Genomic DNA, 21,569 nt, shown 5'->3' with positions numbered 1-21,569 from the left:
CTGGAAGAAATACACAAATTCCTAGAAACATACAACCTTCCAAGACTGAATCAGGAAGAAAGAGAAAATCTGAACAGACTGACAACTACCAACAAAACTGAATCACTAATCAAAAAACTCCCAACGAACAACAGTCCTGGACCAGATGACTTTACAGGTGAATTTTACCAAACATTCAAAGAAGAATTAATGCTGATCCTTCTCAAACTGTTATAAAAAAATGAAGAGGAGGGAACTCAAACTCATTTATTTTAATAGGCAAGCATTGCCCTGATATAAGAACACTGCAAGGAAATTATAGGCCAATAGCCCTGATGAACATAGACACAAAAATCCTCAACGAAATATTGGCAAACCAAGTTCGGCAGTACATTAAAAAGATCATAAACTACAATCAGGTGGGATTTATTCCTAGGATCCTGGGAATGTGATACACCACATCAACAAAATGAAGGATAAAAATCATATGATCATAACAATAGGTGCAGAAAAGCACTAGACAAAATCCAACAACCATTTATGATAAAAACTCTCACATGAGGACAGAGGAAGCGTACCTCAACATAATAAAGGCTGTATATGACAAACCCACAGCTAATATCATACCCAACAGTGAAAAGCTGAAAGCTTTTTCGTTAAGATCAGGAACAAGACACCGATGTCCACTTTCACCACTTTTATTCAACAGAGTACTGGAAGTCCTAGCCACAACAAATGGACAAACAAACAAACAAACAAACAAATAAATAAAAGGCATCCAAATTGGAAAGGAAGAAGTAAAACTGTCATTATTTATTGATGACATACTATATAGAGAGAACCCTAAAGAGTCCACCAAAAAACTATTGGAACTTATAAACGAATTTGGTAGCGTAACAGGATATAAAATTAGTATTCAGAAATTCAGAAACTGGTTGCATTTTTGTACACTAATAATGAATTATCGGAAAGGAAAATTAAGAAAACAATCTCATTTACAGCTGCATCAAAAAGAATAAAATACCTAGGGATAAATTTAATCAAGGAGATTAAAAGACCTATACTCGGAAAACTATGAGACACTGAAGAAAGAAACTAAAAAAGATACAAATAAATGGAAGCATATACCGTGCTCATGGATAGGAAGAATTACCATCGTTAAAATGTCCATGCTACCCAAGGTAATCTACAGATTCAATACAATCCCTATCAAAATACCAATGGCATTTTTCACAGAACTAGCACAAATAATCCTAAAATTTGTATGGAACCACAAAAGACCCCGAATAGACAAAACAATCTTGAGGAAAAAGAACAAAGTTGGAAGTATCAGGCTACCTGATATCAAACTATATCACGAGGCTACAGTAATCAAAACTGGCATAAAAACAGACACAAAGATCAATGGAACAGAACAGAGAGCTCAGAAATAAATCCAGCCTTTATGATTAATTAATCTATGACAAAGGCAGTAAGAATATACAATGGGGTAAAGACAGTCTCTTCAATAAAAGGTGTTGGGAAAACGGGACAGATACACGTGGAAAAATGAGACTAGACCACTTTCTTATACCGTATGCAAGAATAAACTCAAAATGGATTAAAGGCTTAAATATAAGACCCAAAACCATAAAACTCCTAGAAGAAAACATGGGCAGTCAACTCTGTGATAACACTCTTAGCAGTATCTTTTTGGATATGTCTCCTCGGGTGAAGGAAACAAAAGAAAAACAAATGGGACCACATCAAACTAAAAGGTTTCTGTACAGCAATGGAAACCGTCGACAAAACAGAAAGACATCTACTGAATGGGAGGAGATATTCACAAATGATACATCCAATAAGGGCTAATACCCAAAATATATAAGAAACTGATAGACTTTAACTCCCAAAAAACAAACAATCCAATTAAAAAATGGGCAGAGGACCCAAATAGACATTTCTCCAAAGAGGACATACAGATGGCCAACAGACATATGAACAGATAGATAAACAGATAGATACTCAGCATCGCTAATCATCAGGCAGATGCAAACTGAAACTACAACAAGATATCACCTCACACCCATCAGGCCGGCTATCATCAATAAATCAACAAACAAGCATTGGCAAGGATGTGGAGGAAAGGGAACCCTCATGTAAATTGGTACAGCCGCTATGGAAAACGGCATGGAGGTACCTCAAAAAATTAAAAGTAGAACTACCATATGACCCAGCAATTCCACTTTTGGGTATTTATCCAAAAAAATCCAAAACACCAGTTCAAAAAGACAGATGCATCCCTGTGTTCACTGCAGCATTATTTACAATAGCCAAGATATGGAAGAAACCTAAATGCCCATCGACAGACGAATGGATAAAGAAGAGGCATTACTTGGACATAAGAAGAATGAAATATTACCATTTGCTACAGCTTGGATGGACCTAGAGGGTATTATGCTAAATGAAATAAGTCAGAGAAAGACAAATACCATATGATTTCACTTATATGTGCAATCTAAAAAACAAAACAAACAAACAAAACAAACAAATTCGTAGATACGAAGAACAAATTGATGGCTGCCAGATGGGAGGGCGCTTGGGACGATGGGTGAAAAAGGGGACAGTATTGGCAGTTATAAAAATAGTCACAGGGATGTAAAGTACAGCATAGGGAGTATAGTCAATGATACTGTAATAACTATGCATGGCGTCAGATGGGTACTTGACTTATTGGGCTGATCACTTTGTAAGTTACATAAATGTCTAATCACTATGTTGTACACACAACAGTAATATAATATTGTATGTCAACTGTAATTGAAAAATAAAATATGTATATATTTTTTAAAAATAAAAATAAATCATGTATCCCCTCCAAAAAACTTTCTAATCTCTTTTTGGTTTCCTCTTGACAAAGGGGTGGTTTAGAAGTATGCTGTTTAATTTCCATATATTTGGGAATTTTCCAGATATTTCTGTTGCTGATTTCTATGTTAATCTATTATAATCAGAGAACATACTTTGTATGATTTCAATTATTTTATAGCCCAGAATATATTCTATTTTGGTGAATGTTCCTTGTACTCTTGAAAAAAAGAAATTGTCTTGTTTTATGTTAGGTGAAGTGTTGTCAGGTAGAGTGCTCAATAAACGTCAGCTAGGTCAAATTGGTGATAGTATTGTTCAGTTCTTCTATGTCTTTACTGATTTTCTGCTTTTTTTGTTGATTATGGAGAAAGGAGTGTAGAAGTCTCAAGTCTTGTGAATCTGAAAATGAAGCACTTTAAGTAGATTGACTACCTTACCATTCTGAATTTGAGCCACTTTTTTAGAGATCTCCCCAATGATCTGTGAAAAAAGTAAAAGGTAATTAATTCTTATGTCTTTTGAATATCTCTAAAAGTATAGAAGAAATATAATTCAAAATTAGTAATTAAAAATATTTAGAATTCTGATTTAAGAGCCATTTGGATAGTAAGCAATTAGAGACTTGTTACTTCTAATAAGATCAGATTCATCTAGAATGTACCTGTCGTCTCCACTTCTCAGCTTTGGGCAGCTCAGTACATTCCGAGGCAAGGAAGGGTCTTCGTTCCTAAGGAAAAGCAAAATATACACGTTGCCACTATGCTGTATAAAATTACAAGCTTCATGCAACATTCAACTGATTGAGGCCTGAAGTCCAAAATGTTTAATGGTCTAAATACATCTGAAGTTTCAATTCCAGATCATCTTCATCAAGCTCAAACCTCACTCTACAATCTCTCTCTCCTTAGGAAACAACTACATAGGCAAAAACATTCATTGCTTTGTATCTAGTACAGTGAACCACTGTAAATAACCTAAAAGTCAAATAATAGAGAGATGGCCAAGTAAACTAGGTTATAACCATTTCATGGCATATTTATATTAACTTAAGAAATGATGGCTCCCATAGTTTGGAATAAATTTACATGTGTATATCTAATTTTTAAAAAACAAAAATATTCAAAGATTGGTACATTTTATCTCTAACCTTCCTTAGTCTCCATTAAGATCATTTACTGGTTTCAGCTCCCCATAGCACTTCCACTTCTTATTATTCAATATTAGACAGAGCTGGAATAATATGGGAATCCAATTATCATATTACATAAGATATGGAAGAACAAGCAGCCAGATTATCACACTGCGCAGCTATAGAAAGGTACACCTGGAATTCAAGTGTACAGATTCAAAACTGTGTCAGCAAGTATAGACAAGAAATAGGAAGATTGAAGTTTGAAGTCTTTCAGGATGGAGATTTACCACATTTGATCTTGATATTTTACAATTCATGAGGAAGATTTACACCAACCTTCACTTTTCCCTCTTCCAATTGAGCTTGGCGAAATCTTGCTAAGGCCGTCCTACCAGAAATAAAGGAGACTCTGTTAGATTATGCTCACAGATTTCCTGTCACCCAAGTTCCCTGATGGGTAAATCTGCTACTGATTATATTTAATGTCATTCCTGTGTGTGTGTGTGTGTGTGTGTGTGTGTGTGTGTGTGTTATGATTAAGAAACTACAGAGAAGTTATGAGTTTCCATGTTCCAAAGAGTAGGGATTATAAAACCATCTGTGTTCCTGAACACCCAAGTACCTACTTTACTTACATTGTGTAAAAGGACTGTTGGAAACTCTACTTATCAGACCACTGTGGTGAGCAACACATCCAGATGTTAAAAGACTAACATCATGGGGTACTCCAACTGTCACTCTCACAGCCCCTACGCCATCCCCAGGTGAATAAATGTTCATCCATTAAAATTCTGAGAGCTATCAGTAAACACTAATGGAGAAAGCAAATGGGAAAATATGGGAACACTATTTTAACACATGTAGAGAAAGGAACATATACCAAAAGACTCATATACCAAAAAGGCCAACACACAAAGAGCTCCATGGTAGTAATTAAGTTATATAAAATTTACAGACAAAAATCGAGTTCATACTTACATGGCCTTTTCTGCATTTCGGGCCTAAAAGGAGACAGATGAGAAGAAAAATACCCATATTTAAAATACTTTTTTTTCCCATTTACTTTTTAGAGAAAAGTTTCAGGACACAATCACAAGCAGAATGCTTGAACTAGCATACGAACACAGTAACAAAAAAAAAAATAATAAAGGATATCCAAATCCTGTGACTTTACTTACGCTGCTACCTCTACCTAAAATCTTTACTCCTTCACTGTCCCCAGCTCCTTGGATCTGGCTCTTATTCATCCTTCAAAATTTAGCTGTGTCATCACCATCACAGGGAGTTCTTCCATAACCTACTTCCTCCCAGCTAGGCTGCTACCCTTTGCCTAGGTTTATACCTACCATGGCACTTTCCACCCAACACCACAATTGTCTGTTCCATGGCAATGGAATTTGAGGAAGACTAGCTTTTACAAAGTGAGTTTTATTTATGTACTGTCACACTAGTGTCAAGTCAATTATCCCTGAAAACACGTCAGGCAGGAAACATGTTTTCTGGGTATAAGTAGAAAGAGTACCTGCTGAGTCACGGAATTAAATTTTACTCCCAGCTCTTTCATTTACCACCCCTGAGTAGTAGTCTCTCTAAACCTCAGTTTCCGCATTTTTACAACAGGGACCATAACTCTTACCTCATAGAGATGTCATGATGATTTAATGAGATAAATACATGAAGACAACAGGTATGCAGTTTAGATGCTCAGCAAAAGTGAGCTCAATTGAAACAAAGTTGGCAAATTCTTGGTGGATAAATTAACACAATATCTACCAAGGAATAAAACAAAGAGGCTCTCCCAGGGAAAGCCATCATCTTGAAGGCTGAAGCTGTGTCCTAGCTATTTCATTAAAGCCTAAAGATCCTAAATACTTAATTTGGTGTTTCTCAATGCTTACTCCATGCATAAAACATCATGCTAGGTGCTAGAAATTCAGGCATGGTTCCTCCCATGGAACTTCTCCCAAAACAAGGAATCAATGGTAAGTGATCAGTGACAAGGACATGTACCCAGCGTGATGGAAGCCCACAAATATGAATGTGTGATGGTGACAGCTATATAAAATACCCAGCAACTCCTGTATCCAGTAATATCCAGGCGTAGGATCCTTCTCTTCTTCTAGGGAATAGAGAGAGGGGATTCCCTATGCTTGCCAGATTTCAGAAACCAAGAGCCTCAAGGCTGAGCAGGGCAGTATGAAACGGTAAATTTGGGGCATATCCTCCTACAGAAAGGGTCACTTCTAGTCCACTGGTTTCTCTGGTTCTTGTGCTCATCAATCTACAATGGCTTCCAATACAATCCTATATTGGAATTATTCTATAACCTTACTACGGCGTCCAGTGCGTCTTATGGGGGCCTCACTTAATGAAAATATTATTGTAACCACATGTATAGTATCTTCCTTGTACCTGCACTATGTACATTCTCATATTTACCCCTCGTGAGTGCTTCCTGAACAAATGAAGCCAACAAACCACGCCAGACCAGTGATTACACCCTCATGCAGTAGGACTATGACATTCATTCATTCGTTACTGAACACCTTCAATGTGCCAGACACAATTAGACATTAAGAGGGCAATGCTAAAAAGACCCTACCCTCCTGAAATGTATATCTTGTGGGGGAGACTGAGAACAGACATAAATCAAATAATCCAGAAACAAAGTCACGACAGCTGTTTATCTCCACTGTGAGACTTAGTGACAAACAATCCAGCCCATGGCAGGCACTGTGACTCGAAGACGGTCCTTGCGCCTCTCTGTTCCTTAGTTTCCCCTACTGATTACGTAAAGCGCTTCATGGAGATTAAAACACTATCAGAAGATAGTAACGCGGCCCCCGAAATCCTAGTTTCCTTCTCCAACTTCTGACAGCGAGGCAGGAAGAGAATCCCCAAGTTACAGTCTCTGAAGCCTGCAGTGATGCGCGGCTGTACCCCTACAAGGGCCCCAGATGGGACCGAGAGCCCTCACAGCCCGCCCGCTCAACTCCTCCCTCACCCATCCACGGTACTCACCATGCTGCAAGTGAGGGCGCTGCCCTCAGGCCGCGCGGCTCCAGTCCAGGGAGCTTCCGGGCCTCAGCAGAAGACAACCTTACCGGGAACCAAAAATTTAACTGACCCTCACTACAGATTTTCCTGTCGGAAGGAAAAAAAAATGGGAAGGACCGGAAATTAGGGACCGGAAGTGAAACTGAGAATTAGCCAGGTAAGGGGAAGGAAATGCAGGCGCGCTCCTGTAAGCCGCTTTCCTTAGGCGTGCGGATATCGAACCGCTCGAAGGATGGGGGCGTTGACAAAATTGCGCTTGCGTAGTGGGACTGACATGTCTCTGGCTCTCGCGATAAAAAAAAAAAACTGCAAAATTTCTCGCGTTAACTATTGGAAGCGGAAGCGGGCGACACCGCGGTTGTCTGTAAGGCTACGTGAGGTTGTGGTTGCTACTGTAGATACACATCCCATCGGCCCCCTCTTTGGTTCTTCTTTTTGGAAGTTACTCATCCTCATCCCTCTGAAAGGACTGAATTCTCAAAACCTACTGGGCCACTGGATAGGATCATCACCCCGCCTGCGTGGATTAGGCAGCTTCAAAAATGAAAGCTGCAGTCTCCAGCTAGCGAGCGCAGAAACGCCTCTCGGCAGATCACAGCAAGAGTCTGTGTTCTCCAGGAGCTGGAACTGGCCGGGCTTCGCAAATTCCTTCACGTTTCCTTGTCATATTTACTTGGGGCCTGTGCTTTTTCTGAGATTTTCTCCAGGAATCGTGGAGCCTGTCAGAGCTGGACCAGTGTTTGAAGTCACCCTCTTTTAAAATAAATTTAATGTCCAGGGAAGAAAAGGTCACTTACCTGGAAGAGGAGGAGAAGGTTGGTTAGAGTGGTGACATGAGTGTCACTGACCATAGATGCGTCCATTGTGTGACGGGCGCATTGCTGGCATCAGAAAGTCCTTAGACAAGGACCAGGAAGACAGGGAAGAGGGCCACTGATAGCGATGGCTAGTCCCACGTGCTGTCAGAAATGGAGTAAGCTATGATGCGGGATTTAGGTGAGGGCTGGTAGCGAATTCAGTAACAGCCACTTTTCGTTCTCAAGCATGGTGCTTCACCTCTGGTGACTTCCTCTACCAGAGGACCTAACCAATGGTGGGCACTCCAGCTGCAGCCAGGAGGCACGTGGTTTGGGATCAGACAAGACAGCCAAGTACTTATGGACACCAGGATCTCGTGTCTGAACCATGACAAGTTTTCTCAAAAGTTTTAGGTGGGCATATGACCTTACCACTAGACTCCAACTTCCCACCTCTCTGGCAACTAGGTGGGGAGTTTTGATTAAATAATGGCCAATGGGAATTGACTAAAAGGAATGTGTGCTACTTAGTACCATAAAACTATGAACATGTCCTACCCTTACCCCTTTCCCTTCTCTGCTGAGAGGTTAAGATGAGAACAGCCACCTTGAACTCAGAAATGGAAGTACTAATGATGCCAGAGTCCCCTCCCAATGCTGGAACACCTAGCTCTGTAGAGTCAAAAATAAATGTAACCTTTTTTAAGCTGCTGCATTTGGGGATCTTTTATTGGAGTTGCTTTACTTTAACTCTCAAGCAGTCATTCCTCACTCAAATATATGTATGTGCATGTATGTATGTGTATATATATAAACTTGTAGTGTATACACACACACCCCTTCATTAAATCCCTGACTCTAGAATGCAGATATCATTTGTAACTTGATTCAAGAAGCATTACCTATGTTGATTGTCCTTCCAGCATCCATTTCCTCTACCCACCCGCCTGAATTCCATCTGGAAAACTTCTGGTTCTGGGAAAGGGAACTGATTCCCAGCTTTAAAAGTGGTTAAAATAGGAGAGCTAGGTTAAGCCAGTCAATTTACTCACATCCCTAAGCATATCGATTGCTGGGCTTAAGACCCAAGCTGACCTAGTCAGAGTGAGTCTCAGGACTTGCTTGCAATTGTGGGTGGAATACATCCTGCTGGATGTCAGAACAGATGTAATACCAGAAGCTGCTGTTAGCTACTTTTGGACTCCAAGGGGAGACAATCCTTAGTATTTGGTGATATCGTTGAGTTGCTGAATGACAGGATCAGTGTGAACAGAGAAAGGTGGAACATTTAGAACATTATGGATTCATAACCTGGTTACACTACCTGTTAGCTCTGTGGCCTTAGATGACTTCCTCAACCTCTCTAATTTTTACTCTGCTGTGAAATAAGCATAACAGTATTTACCTTTCTGTTCTAATTTTTCTTCATCCAGGAAATTTGGGACATTAGCCTTACAGAGCTGTTGTTTTAAAGGAGACACTACATATAAAGTGCTCAAAGCAGCACATATAAATAAAGTTCTCAATAATTATTTCAAAAACAAGAACCCCATTCTCTGCAATCACATCTATTATGTGGCCTACCTAACTCCCATGTACAGTTAGCTGGGCCAGGCTCAGGGGCTTCCAGGACTTTGTAAAAGCTCTAATAACCTCTAAAACACCAGATTTAAGATTTACAGGCCTCACCTTACTGGAATACTTTTTTTTTTTCCCCCTCCACCCCTGGCATAGGTCTGGCATGTAAGATCTGATGACTGAGTGAAAAGGCAGAGACAGTAGGCCTTCACTGCCTTCTCTTTAGGCCAACAGCCCTGACTTATAGTGTTTACTATCCACTCTAAGTTTGAACAGCATTTTTGTAGTATTAAGTCTCTCTGTACTCATATTCCAGTATCAATCACACATCTTATCACAATACCTTATCTAATTTATCCACAATTCTGATCTATCATTAGATTACAGCACTAATCCATAAGATAGCAGTTGGAAACTTCTGGCCATGGGGCTGAATTTGCTTTACCGGGCTGCTTTGACTTACATTATTTTAGAAAAAAAAAAAAAGGAAAATCTCACACAAAAATCTCACAAATCCTAATTTAGGGCAACATGGAACCCACACACTGCCAACACAAGACAAAAATCCTAGTGTTAGATCACTCTATGTTATACTCCTGAAACAAATATAATATTGTATGCCAACTATAATCGAAAAATAAGAAAAAATATTAAACAGGTAAAAAAAGATCAATCCAATTTATAAGCAGGGTAGAATAATACATTTAACTGTGAGGGAAAAATCTAATATTAAAAAGATTTGTCTGATCCAACAAGCAGAGACAGTACTTTTACCTAACAACACTCATATATATGTACTCTAGTACCCATCTGAGGGCCTCAAATACTGTTCACTAAATGAACAAGGATCCATCGGAGGGCAGGTGTGACAGGCAGAAAAATACCCGCTGCCCTCCCCGCCTCACAGATGTTCATATCCCAATCCCTGAAACCTGTGAATATATGACCTTACATTGCAAAAGGAACTTTGAAGGTCTAATTCAAGATTTTGTGGAGAAGGTAATCCTAATTGCCCTATGACCCCAAAGTCATCACCAAGATTCTTATGAAAAGGATGTCAAGAGTCAAAGTGACTATGGAGGCAAAGGTTGAAAGGATGAAAGCAGCCCAAATTTTTCATTTTACTCCCCTAAGACCAATTTCTAATTTCTGATCTCTAGAACTTTAATTTGTATTGTCTTCAGTCAATAGTTATTTGTTACAGCAGCAATATGAAACTAATATAGATTTTGATACCTGGGAATGGACTGCTGCTGTAACTAATACCTAAAAATGTAGAAGTGGTTTTGGAATTGGGCATTGGGCAGAGGCTGGAAGAATTGTGATGACAGGAAAAATCCTAGAATGCTTTGTATAGACTATGAGTAAAAATGTGGATGTTAACAACTCAGCTAGTGAGGACTCAGAAAGAAGTGAAGAGCATGACAGAGAAAATCTATAGTCTTAGAAAACACTATAAACAGACTGTTCATAGAAATATGGACACTAAACCCACTGCTGGTGAGGGCTCAAAAGGAATTGAGAATTGTTTTGGGAAACCTGAAGAGAATCCTTATACAGTAGAAACTTAGCTGAATTGTGTCCTATAGTTATGTGGAAAGCACAACTTGTATATAATAAACTTGGTTTCTTTTTGATGCTTACAGTAAAATGCAGAAGCAGAGATAAATCTAGGGAAGAACTGTTAAAAAGGAACCTGGACTTGTTGATTTGTGAAATTATCAGCCTATCCACACTGCAAGATACTAAAATTAGGGGATTCACTCAAGAGAATTGTGCTCTGGAGAAAAGAGCAAATGAGTGGTAGAATGCATTTACTAATGCCCCAGAATGATCAAAAGGTCAGAATATTCATTCACACAGATGGTTTTTTTAAGAGGTGAGGTGTGTGATTCATGGATCTCCCTCAACCAACTCAGGAGAAGCCAGAAATAGAGATAGCATTATCCAGGAAACATCTGTAGAGAAGCCTCTTGTTTAATGGTCTGAATTACCATGACACACACAGGAGACCCACAAGGTTGAGAATTTTACATCAGCATAAACACTGCCAGCTTGAACTGCAAGCAACAAAAGAAAAAGTCAAAGATGGCTATTGAACTCCCCAAATTCTACATGAAGGCAACAGGCTGATAAAACTACTCAGCTATTAACAAGTGCTACTCTTCATGAAAAAGGGTGGAAAACTCCTAGGGCAGCTCAAGCCCAGAGGATACTTTCAGGCCTTAAAACCTAATATCGTTTGCCCAGTTGGACATTTAAATTAGTTGAACCCAATGACTCCATTTTTCCTTCCATTTTCTCTGATTTTGAAGGGCAGTGTCTATTTCTGGTGTCCTATGCATATTCTACCATTGAATTTTGAGGACATATAACTTAAAAACAAGTTATGAAACTACAGATTAGGAAGAATTTTGCCCATCATATCCAGTTTTTTACCCATATCTAATTTAGGTGGTTTAGACAATAAGATTTGAGACTTTGGAGCTGATGAGATTTGGAGATTTAGATGAGATTTTACTTTGCTCTGTTTCGCTAAACAGATAATAGGTTGACACTTTCAGAGATGCTGAGGTGAGGTGAATGTATTTTGCATGTAAGATGGCTGTGAGTCTTTAGGGGCCAGAGGCAAGACTGAGGTAGGAAAAATAATACCCTCCCCAAAGACATACATGTCCTAATCCCCCAAATCTATGAATATTACCTTACATGGGAAAAGGGCTTTGATTAAATTACAGCATCAAAAGGAAACTAATACAGTTGTCTTGGGACAAGAAACAAAATCAGAATAGTGATCTTAGAGCATTCTGTTCTTAGCAGAATATAAGGATGTAACAGTATGAGCATAAAATAATAAAAAGTAATTTGTAAAAGGCCGTGAGTTCATAATGTTGCTAAAAGTGTACAAAATAGTTGTAAAGGTATGAAAAGGAGTTCTGTTAGACACTTCTAACTACATAGGTGTGTACTTGTTTTACATCTGAAGTCAAAAAATAAATTCATCCAAATAAGCCAAACAATTCAGAAAACTTATAAACTATACAAAGAACCAAAAAATATCTATGGCCTAATATCAGTTTAAATTAAAAACAAATTTGGAATCAAGATCTAAATGCCCGTGAAAAATTGATTTTCAAAATGTTGCTCAAGCATGAATTAATGTTTTAAAAAGACTGTTCCCTCCCAGCATTAGAGACTCTTTCCTCAATTAAGTGGAGCCAAGTAGCTGTCATAGTCCCTGGAAGGACATAGGCTTTTTCAGTTCCATACAACACCACTTCCTCCATTTTCCAGCTGACCAGCTTCAATTACATCACCATCTGCTGTCTTCTAAAGGCTCTGGAGTGACTGGCCACACAGTAAAGGTTTTCCTGAACTGGTTCAACCAGCCTGCTTCAGACTTGCCAAACATACTGAGAGGTATTCCTCTCAGGTGGCACAAAAAGAATCTGGAGGCACTACTTGAAGTTTAAATAAAAGTAACAGCTATCATTTAATATTCTACTCAGTGCTAAGCCCTTTACCAACAATGTCTCATGTAATCCACAAAGATCCTACAAGATAAAAGAGTTGGGTTTTTTGGTTTTTGTTTTTTTCACTGAATAGATAAGGAAACCTGAGCTTAAAGCTACTTGTCCAGTTCCAAATCTAAGCCAACAACTGACTTACAGCTGAGATTCCAATAAGGTCTGACACCACAGCCCATATTGTTTGCATGATGAGAATGGTTTTGGAGGTCCAGGTACAACAGTACCAATAGACTTTGGGGGAGAAAGTGAAAGATTACTTAGCCAGGTTTTAGAAGTTACGCACTTTAATTCCTGGCATCTTCTACCCTGGGCTTGCCTTTTTAAAGATTTAGGGTCCTTTCACTAATCATTCTCCAGGACCAAAGTGTATTAGCATAGATCTAGATATTTATCACCCATGGCTCCTAAAACTTTTTGGTGCGAGGTTGATGAGGGAATTTATAATGCAAGGAAAAGAATGAAGTCACCTGAACCTACTGATCAAGCTTAGTATCCCCAAAAGGCAGGCAGTCTGCCATTATATGTATCCTGATATGATGCAAGAGGAAAGTACACAGCACCTCCTTGTGGTATCTTGCCTTAAAAATAAAATAAAATAAAATAAAATCGAACTTTTAGACTACCACTTTACAGAAACTGGGAGATAAAACCATGTGAAACAATACTACAAGGATGCAATCAGCCAAATGCTGGCAGTTGGGAATTCAATTTTTTTCCAATAAAGAGGGAACTGTTACAGATTTAAGGACGTAAGAGACATTACCAAATGCAATGTATACAGAGCATTTGGATTCTGAATGAAACAAACCAATTAGAATAAAATATTCTTTCATCAACTGAATAAAATTAAACACAAGACTGAGTTTTTCGTGCTACTAAATAATTATTAATCTTGTCAAACAATACGGTGGTTGATTTAAAAACTTATGGGTGAAATTATATAATGGTTGAGATTTGCTTTAAAATATTCTAATCAAAAAAGGGTAGGGGAGATCAAAGAAAGTTGATGGTTGTTTAAGTTGGATAATAGGTACAATGAAATTCATTGTCTCTATTTCTTTAAGATTTTCCTTAATAAAAAATGTTTTAAAGGTTAAAATGACATCAAATGGAAAATCACATTTCCTCCATATATTACTATCATTTTGCAAATATTCCAACACATTTTTTGGTTGACCCATCTGACTCAGAAACCTAATGAAACAATTTTGTAAAAAGTCAGTATCAACTTGGCAGCTAGGATAATTGTGATATAATTCTGAAAAGTGGCATGAAAACCACTAAAATAAATAGACTCTCTTCCACCCACAACAGAGAATCAGCAAAGGTTTCAAAGTCAGTGCCAAGTTCTTGCTTCTGCTCTCAGGTGTACTGTTTAAAAAACAAAAATCTGAATGTCCTCTTCAGGAAATAGGGTCTGTGACTGCAAGCTCTGACCTCTGCCATATCTGTTCAGGTTCACTGTGTGAAAACTATCACCCAAAATAATGGTGGACAAGCAAATGGTCACAGCTTGGAGATGAGTGTCACCTCATCTGTGTTAGACCTATCATTTATACAAATAGTTTCTGACTTTTCCAATTAAAAATACCACCTGGATGAAATGCCCATCCCTCTAAAAGGGTTTATGCCTAAATCAGCCAGAAATCTTTTCCTGACCTCAAACCATTCACCCAGGTCTAATCAATTTTTTTCCGCTGCTGTTTAAAGGATTATGTTGTTGAAAACATACTGCCTGATAAAGGGCCTTCCGGTAAATACAAATTCAAAAAGAGCTGTAAGCATTCCTAATCAATTCTAAGGGCTCCAATGACCATTTAAGGCTACCTCATAAATAGCAGGTCCATCAGCCGAGCATCCTTAGTTCATTTGCTTAACACATGAATCTCTGTGGCCTGATCCAGAAAGTATAAATGTAGGAAGCAGAATGACTGGATTCTCCTATTCTCCATTTGGGGAACTGCTCCCTGTTTTACTCCACATGCATCCGCTTTAATTGGAGGCCTCATTATAACCTTGCTCCAATGACTGTCATTATTGGGGACACAAAAAGGCAAGTGAACCTCAACTAAGAATTTTTAAACAGGACCTAAAGGAAGAGGATTGTTACTGTGAAGCCAGGAAATAGGATTATGAGAAGAGCAGGTAGCTCTGCTTATGAAAGTCCATTTGAAGGAAACGGAAGAATTCTTACTGATAAGTCACTGAATTAATTACCTCTCAGTCTGCCACCAAATTATTTTTGCCTAAGCTTGGTCACTTAGCAATGTTCTGTGGGGGAGACCAGAGTAGTCAGGTTCTATGCTCTGGTTCATGGGTCATACTGTAAAATACCTTCAATGAAAAAATGCAATGCTAAAATCTAAGAACCACAATAACAGGGAACAAAATGACTGGGAAGTACAAGGACGACTCGATGGAATTGCCCTTGTCTCCCAAGCATATTGAAGAGTGTTGTTTTTTTTTTTTTACAAGTGAGAGGAGGAACAGAAGTGCGGAAAAAAAAAAAAACATTTGTTATTTTTAAGAAACCACTTGCCATTACATATGTATCAGCTACCTTAGGAGGCAGGTTTAATACCACAGCTTGCTATCAAAACATTTACTAAAAAATTACAAATGGCATTTAAATTCCTTGTCAAGGTTTCCAGTGGGGCTGAAAATGGATGCATGTGAAGCAGATACATTTATGTTCTTTCAATTATAAATCAAGCAAAAACAGATAATTACATGTAAACCACTGCAATTAAGAGTATAAGCAGTTGCCTAAGTGGTTTTCAAATGCTAACTGCACTAAGGCTAAGACCTTGATTACTTAGCCCAGTAGTTTTCGATCCAGTGGCACCCTAGAATCAACTGGAATCATAAAATACTGATGCTCAGGACTGACCCTGACAAATATAAGCCAAATGTCTACATCTCTGATTAAGAGATTACTAACACCTAGGACCATAAGACAGTCATTAGGACTTATGCTTTTAAACTGCTAGAGCAGTTACATGCTTTGATAGCAAGCACTTAACAATCAAAACAGTAGCCCCTAATATTTTAAGTTATTTTAGAGCAAATGGAATGCCTAATGCTTATTACATACCAAGGTCCACTGCAAAAACAATGTGCTCAAAACCCTTTAGAGAATCTATTACCAGTTTTAAATAGAGGTTTATCGTAGACTGTTACAACAAATACTAACGTTAAGGCAAACACATCCAAAACAGAGAGTAATAAACAGATGGTAAAGGACAAGTATGTACTAAAAACTTCTTTTGACATCCCCAAAATGTCAAGGTTTTACTTCTGGCACTTTAAGCAGACAAGGTTACAAATACACCTGTACCAGACGGCATAACCTAAATGTTTTCTGCTAGAGTCAACCACCCCAAAGCCTTCCGCTATCGATCAAAGGTAAATGTGCAATTTTTTGCACAGTCCAGTGTAATGCTGCACTGGACTCCTCAAAATTCAAAACAATGTGTACAGGTGCCTCAGTTGTGTCCCTAAGTTAATTCCATCATTGTAACCTTTCACTACAGTGTATTGGTTCCTTGCGGAGGAATGGAATTCTTGAAAGAGGATTTTCTTTTTCAGTTGTTTTTAGTGTCAAAGCAAGAATGCACAGACCATTTTTAAAAACTGTTTTGCTATACAAGCAAAAAGATATAGGCTTTGTAGTATATCACAGCTAAAAGATATTAACAGTGTAGCTTTGCTATGCATATCAAAATTAGATGGAATTTGGGAGCATTTGTGTTGTTCCCTGGCATTGTTATCAGCTTGGCTCAAATAAACTCTTATAAAATCTTTTCCACAAATTTGGATTTTCTTACATCAACATTTACTTGGCATAGTACAGTAGGATTCTGAAGCCCACCCAGGACGTGAACCCAGTGCTAAGCACAATCGAGGGCCCATTATGCCCTACCAAGCCCCTGCTTCACATCGAACTTGAGTTTCTCTTAGAATTCTGGGCCTCCTTAAGTAGCAGGCCATGACTAAATTGTCCTTAGAAAATCCTTAAGGTGGGTGAGGGTCGAGATAACCCTGAGAAAGAAGTAAAAAAAAAATGAGTTATTTTTAATTTTGGCTTTTTAATTGGATTGCTGAGAGTCTGACTAAAATCTTTGCTAGATAAATGAGACTGAATTTTTAGCTCTGAAAGAGAAAAGATACTTGCTTCTGCAAACTGGATAGCCAACGGGATAATTGTTTTTCAGATCCCCAAACATGGAGTGACGGAGATGAGCACCAGAAGTAGCCCAGTGCAGTAAGTAGTACAGCCAGTCCCAATCCTGAAGCCTGTGGAAGCCCCAAAGAAAAGTGCTGGAAGTCCCAAAATGGGTGCACCTTGAGAGCAGAGCCATGCCTTGGAAAGCATCACGGCTCCAGCAGCACCTGTTCAGCTCACGCTGGCCCTTGTTTGGGTATTCTTAGGTGACTAAGAATCTTGGTGGGGTTGTCCAAAGAAAAATTTCCTCTAGGGCAACGGTTCCCAACCTTTTTGGCACTAGGGACTAGTGTTCCTACGAGTATCTAATGCCTGATGGTCTGAGGTGAAGCTGAGGCAGTGATGCTAGCACTGGGGAGTGGCTGCAAATACAGATGAAGCTTCGCCCGCTTGCCCGCCACTCACGTCCTGATGTGTGGCGCAGTTCCTAACAGGCCACAGACCAGTACCGGACCACGGCCCAGGGGTTGGGGACTCCTGCTCTAGGGCATAAAGCAGTCCTATAGGAATGTCCACTGAATGGCTCATCTGGAGATGAACACATTAAGTACTAGTTTTTCCTAGAAGCTTGTCGGACTCTACAGATCTCAAAATTAACATGGGAAATCGTGCCTTCAAGGCCAACAAGCCCCAAGTCAGCCAGCCTCCCATAAAGATGCCCGAAATTTTGCACACATCATTAGTCAAAGCCAACTATAAGAGGCAAAATGAATAGAAAACATATTTAATTGGTCTCTTGAAGCTCCAAAGAGAATTTGGATAAAAAGATCAATTTGCCATGTCCTTTAGGCGTCAACCTAATTCTTTGAGGTATTAAAATGGCTGGTCTCATTTTAAAAAAGGGGAAGTTCATTTGGAACCTGACTAGTCATCGATAGACATAAATTATAAATGCCTCCAGGGCAAAACTTAGATCCAATTGTTTTGGAACTAGTGAGTTTTCCTCATGACTAAAAGGTCTCTGTTATCTGTGTCTATAATGTATGTTGTAAATGTAAGATTGTATTGTTAAAATTAAAGGCAAGTGCTTATGACTTGAGTATTCTAAATTTCTCATATAGAAACAAACTCGAATGCTTTTTAAGTTCACATGATCTAAGATTAATCCTTAGTAAATAAAAGCTAGCTTGAATTTCTGAACTGGCATATGCATCTATGCACTGGAAGGGTGTTGCACCCTAACTCCTTGGAGCCAGAAGCTCCTACACTCCGAACTCTTCTGAATCTCTGTACCTCTTCATCTGGCTGTTTATCCTTTATATTAAAGCAATAAGTATTTAAAAAAAAAAAAAAAAAGCTAGCTTAAGCTTATTGGTTTAAATAAAACGAACATGTACTTTGCCTGGGTCTTACAAAAATAAGTCCATGTTAATAATCAACTTTTTATGTATATGAAAATGTTTCTAGAGGTTTTATAAAATGTACAAGCTAAAGAATGTTGATTATCTCTTAATTTTCATTAGACATTGAGGTTTTAAGAGTTAAAATCTCAAAATAAATAGAAATAACTTTGTGGTGTTTCAGAAAGGCCCCCGGAACACCTTATGATTTGAAATTGCTTGAGAAGCATTGTAAAATAAGTGATGAAAATTTCTACAGTATATTGTATGGGTAAACAATGGTTATAAATTACACAAATAGTTGGGGCCATGGGAAACCCAAGAGAGCCTCTTGGTTCTTCCCTGCTTCCTAATTTTCATTTTTTGCATCCCTTCATGCATCACAGTGCATTTAAGCTGGACTTAAAGGAACTTATGAGCTGACATTATTAAAAGGAGACATCTTACACTACTGCCAAGGTTTGATAAACACTTAAAGAAAATGCCAAGTTAGAACCACTTCCTTTGTCTCAGGAGACAAAGACTTTAAAGATCACTGACTACCAGCTGGAGATTTTATTGGAAAGGACATCAAAGAAAAGCCACTCTTCAACCTCACTGGAATGGACTTTATCAGGCACCTAACCATGAATGGACATTTGCCCCCATTTGCAAACATCAAAGACTACTTGAGTACAAGAAGCCACTGACACCAGAGGTAAGACGGCTATCTCAAGTCATCAACAAAGCCTATATACCTATGAATTGATATTGAACTCAGAGTCTACTGTTTGTCTTCACCTGTCTGCTATTATTAGTCATAAGAGCTATACTTGTTCTTTGGGTTTTTTCCAACTATTTATAATTACTGAATATTATAACTGAATATTATAACTGTTAATACTCTTCATAGCTTATGTAAATGTTAACTAGATGCCAAATACAGAAAAATGAGACAGAAGGCAAAACTGAGACCATGATAGTTCACAGGACAGATATGATCCAGGATTTTGTTTTTCCTCAATGAAGGTCATAAGACCTGACTGCTTTCCATTTACTTGGCCTTCCCATTTTGGGAAACTTCAGCTTCAACTCAGATCCCATGGTTATGGTATTGCCCCATCCACAAATAGTCAACGAGAAAACTCTGATATCGAGCCTTCCTAGGAATGAGTGAGCCTTCCTACTGCTTTGAGACTACACTATCCGACCAAAAGTTGGTCATCAATGCATCCTTAGGATTGATTTATGACCAAAAAATGTAAACTGTGGATGAAAAAAAAGGGTTCTGTGGAAAGTAACCTCACAGGGTAATCTGATCATAAATTCCTAACATGGCAGGTAGTCATACCCAAGTATTTTAACTTTTAGTGAAGTTTATCTTTGCTTTAAGCAAGCCCTGTTGTTTCTGTGTATCTAGGTTAACATGCCTTTGAAATAAGCTAAAACCACTCAAAAGAGCACATTATCTTGTTAACTATCCTGTAATCCAATCCCCACATTGTTTTCATGTAATCTTCCTTATGTTCCCTTCTTAATTTCAAATATATAAAAGAAGCTACAAAACTGTTATTCTCCAGAACATCTGAGATCTTGTTCCCTGGCACATGTCATCAAAAATAAACTCATAAAATTTTTTTTAAAAGTTTAGATGGAATTCTAATTAGAATATTAGTATTAAATAAGCTTCTTACCTCCTGTTAGGCAGACTACTTCAATTCCCAGATAAAATATCTCATGCTATGCCATTATTAGAAAACCAAGTGCCTGACCTCCTAACACTAGAAATGCTATGTGCTAAGGGGCAGTATAAGCCATAAATAATTTAACATATTAAAAACAAAACAAAACAAAACAAACAACTCAAGTGTAACAGCTACAATCTTCCCAGGCAAAATCTATCAAGAACTATATGTGAATGCTCATTTTGAAATTTTTCCTCACAACTACAACAGAAATGTGACTATTTAAGAAAACCAACTTTTCCTTATGTTTTTTTAATGACATTCAAGATTTATAAAGAAATTCAAAACCATGGAAGTGTACTATTATCACTCTCAGTATAATGTGGTTTTACTGAACCAGTGTAATTACATTCTATATTCCTTTTATACAACATGTTTATGAACATAAAGCAACAGATGATAAATGCTAAAAGCATTAAGTGAAAGGATACCGAGATAGACTACTAAATTTTCAAATGTATTATCACTACAATGAAAGAAAAGATCGCCTTAAATGATCAAGTTCTATATTAATGGTAAAACTGATGTAATGAAACATTACATGCTTTTAAAACATTCTTGCCAGAACTGGAGCTAAACCCAATGATCAAGCCTCTAGATCAGGAAACAGAGAAGATATAAACAAGCTAAATGACACCATGAAGAAAAAAAAAAATCAGTAAATATAGGACATTCTTGAAAAAAATCAAGGTTATAAGGAGGAAAAGTGAGAAACTGTTGGAAGATTGAGACTAAAGAAACTAAACCAAATGCAATTTATAAACCTTGACTGGACCTGGTTTAAAAAAACTGGCTATGCAAGACCTTTTGATCTACTCAAGTCACTGATAAAGAAGCTTCAAGAAATTAAGGAGAAATAGCTATTATAAAAGAAGGCAAAAAAGCAGCAAAACCTAACAGGGATGCAAGAGCAAGATAAAGTTTTATCCTTTAGACAATGCAAAATTCATTGTATTACCTCCATTTATCTTTCCTTCATCCCCTCAACCCATGTAATAAGTGAAATCCTTGACCTTTTATCTAGTTTACACAGGGATGTGAAAGTCAGCAGATATTACAGAAACACAGGGGATTGGTTTCTTCCTAGTCCATATCTCCTGTAGGAAGAATTTGCTTCCAAGAATCCAGGTTCTTACCCACTGGTTCCTAGTAATTAGCTTAACTTCCATGCAAAACTTATTTTCACATTGCACTCGCTCAGTCACCAAAGTCAATGCAAACAAATGGTATCTCATTAAAGAACACTTTATGGTCAGCTGTGAGTAGGTTCTTGCGTATCAAAGGGTCCTGAAACAAAATGCCCCCAGATATTCCAAATGCAGTCCCAAGAATAGTATGAAGCAAAAAACAGTTCTAA

At 38.1% G+C, this 21,569-nt stretch overlaps 1 protein-coding gene across 1 annotated transcript in view; it reads right to left on the bottom strand.

Annotated features, from left to right (window-relative positions):
- Positions 1–7,255, bottom strand: part of ISY1 (ISY1 splicing factor homolog) — a 33,413-nt gene extending 26,158 nt beyond the window's left edge. Inside the window, exons 1-5 of the mRNA XM_011385888.2 lie at positions 6,983–7,255; positions 4,940–4,962; positions 4,298–4,349; positions 3,491–3,556; positions 3,267–3,309 (exon numbers count right to left, since the gene is read on the bottom strand). Of these exons, the coding sequence (XP_011384190.1) occupies positions 3,267–3,309; positions 3,491–3,556; positions 4,298–4,349; positions 4,940–4,962; positions 6,983–6,985 (187 nt within the window). The 5' untranslated portion in view covers positions 6,986–7,255. The remainder of the gene's footprint in view (positions 1–3,266; positions 3,310–3,490; positions 3,557–4,297; positions 4,350–4,939; positions 4,963–6,982) is intronic.
- Between the last annotated feature and the right edge of the window lie 14,314 nt (positions 7,256–21,569).

This window comes from Pteropus vampyrus, unplaced genomic scaffold (genome assembly GCF_000151845.1).
Source record: "Pteropus vampyrus isolate Shadow unplaced genomic scaffold, Pvam_2.0 Scaffold818, whole genome shotgun sequence".
NCBI classification, from domain to species: Eukaryota; Metazoa; Chordata; class Mammalia; order Chiroptera; family Pteropodidae; genus Pteropus; species Pteropus vampyrus.
This window is presented reverse-complemented; position numbering and strand designations above follow the sequence as displayed.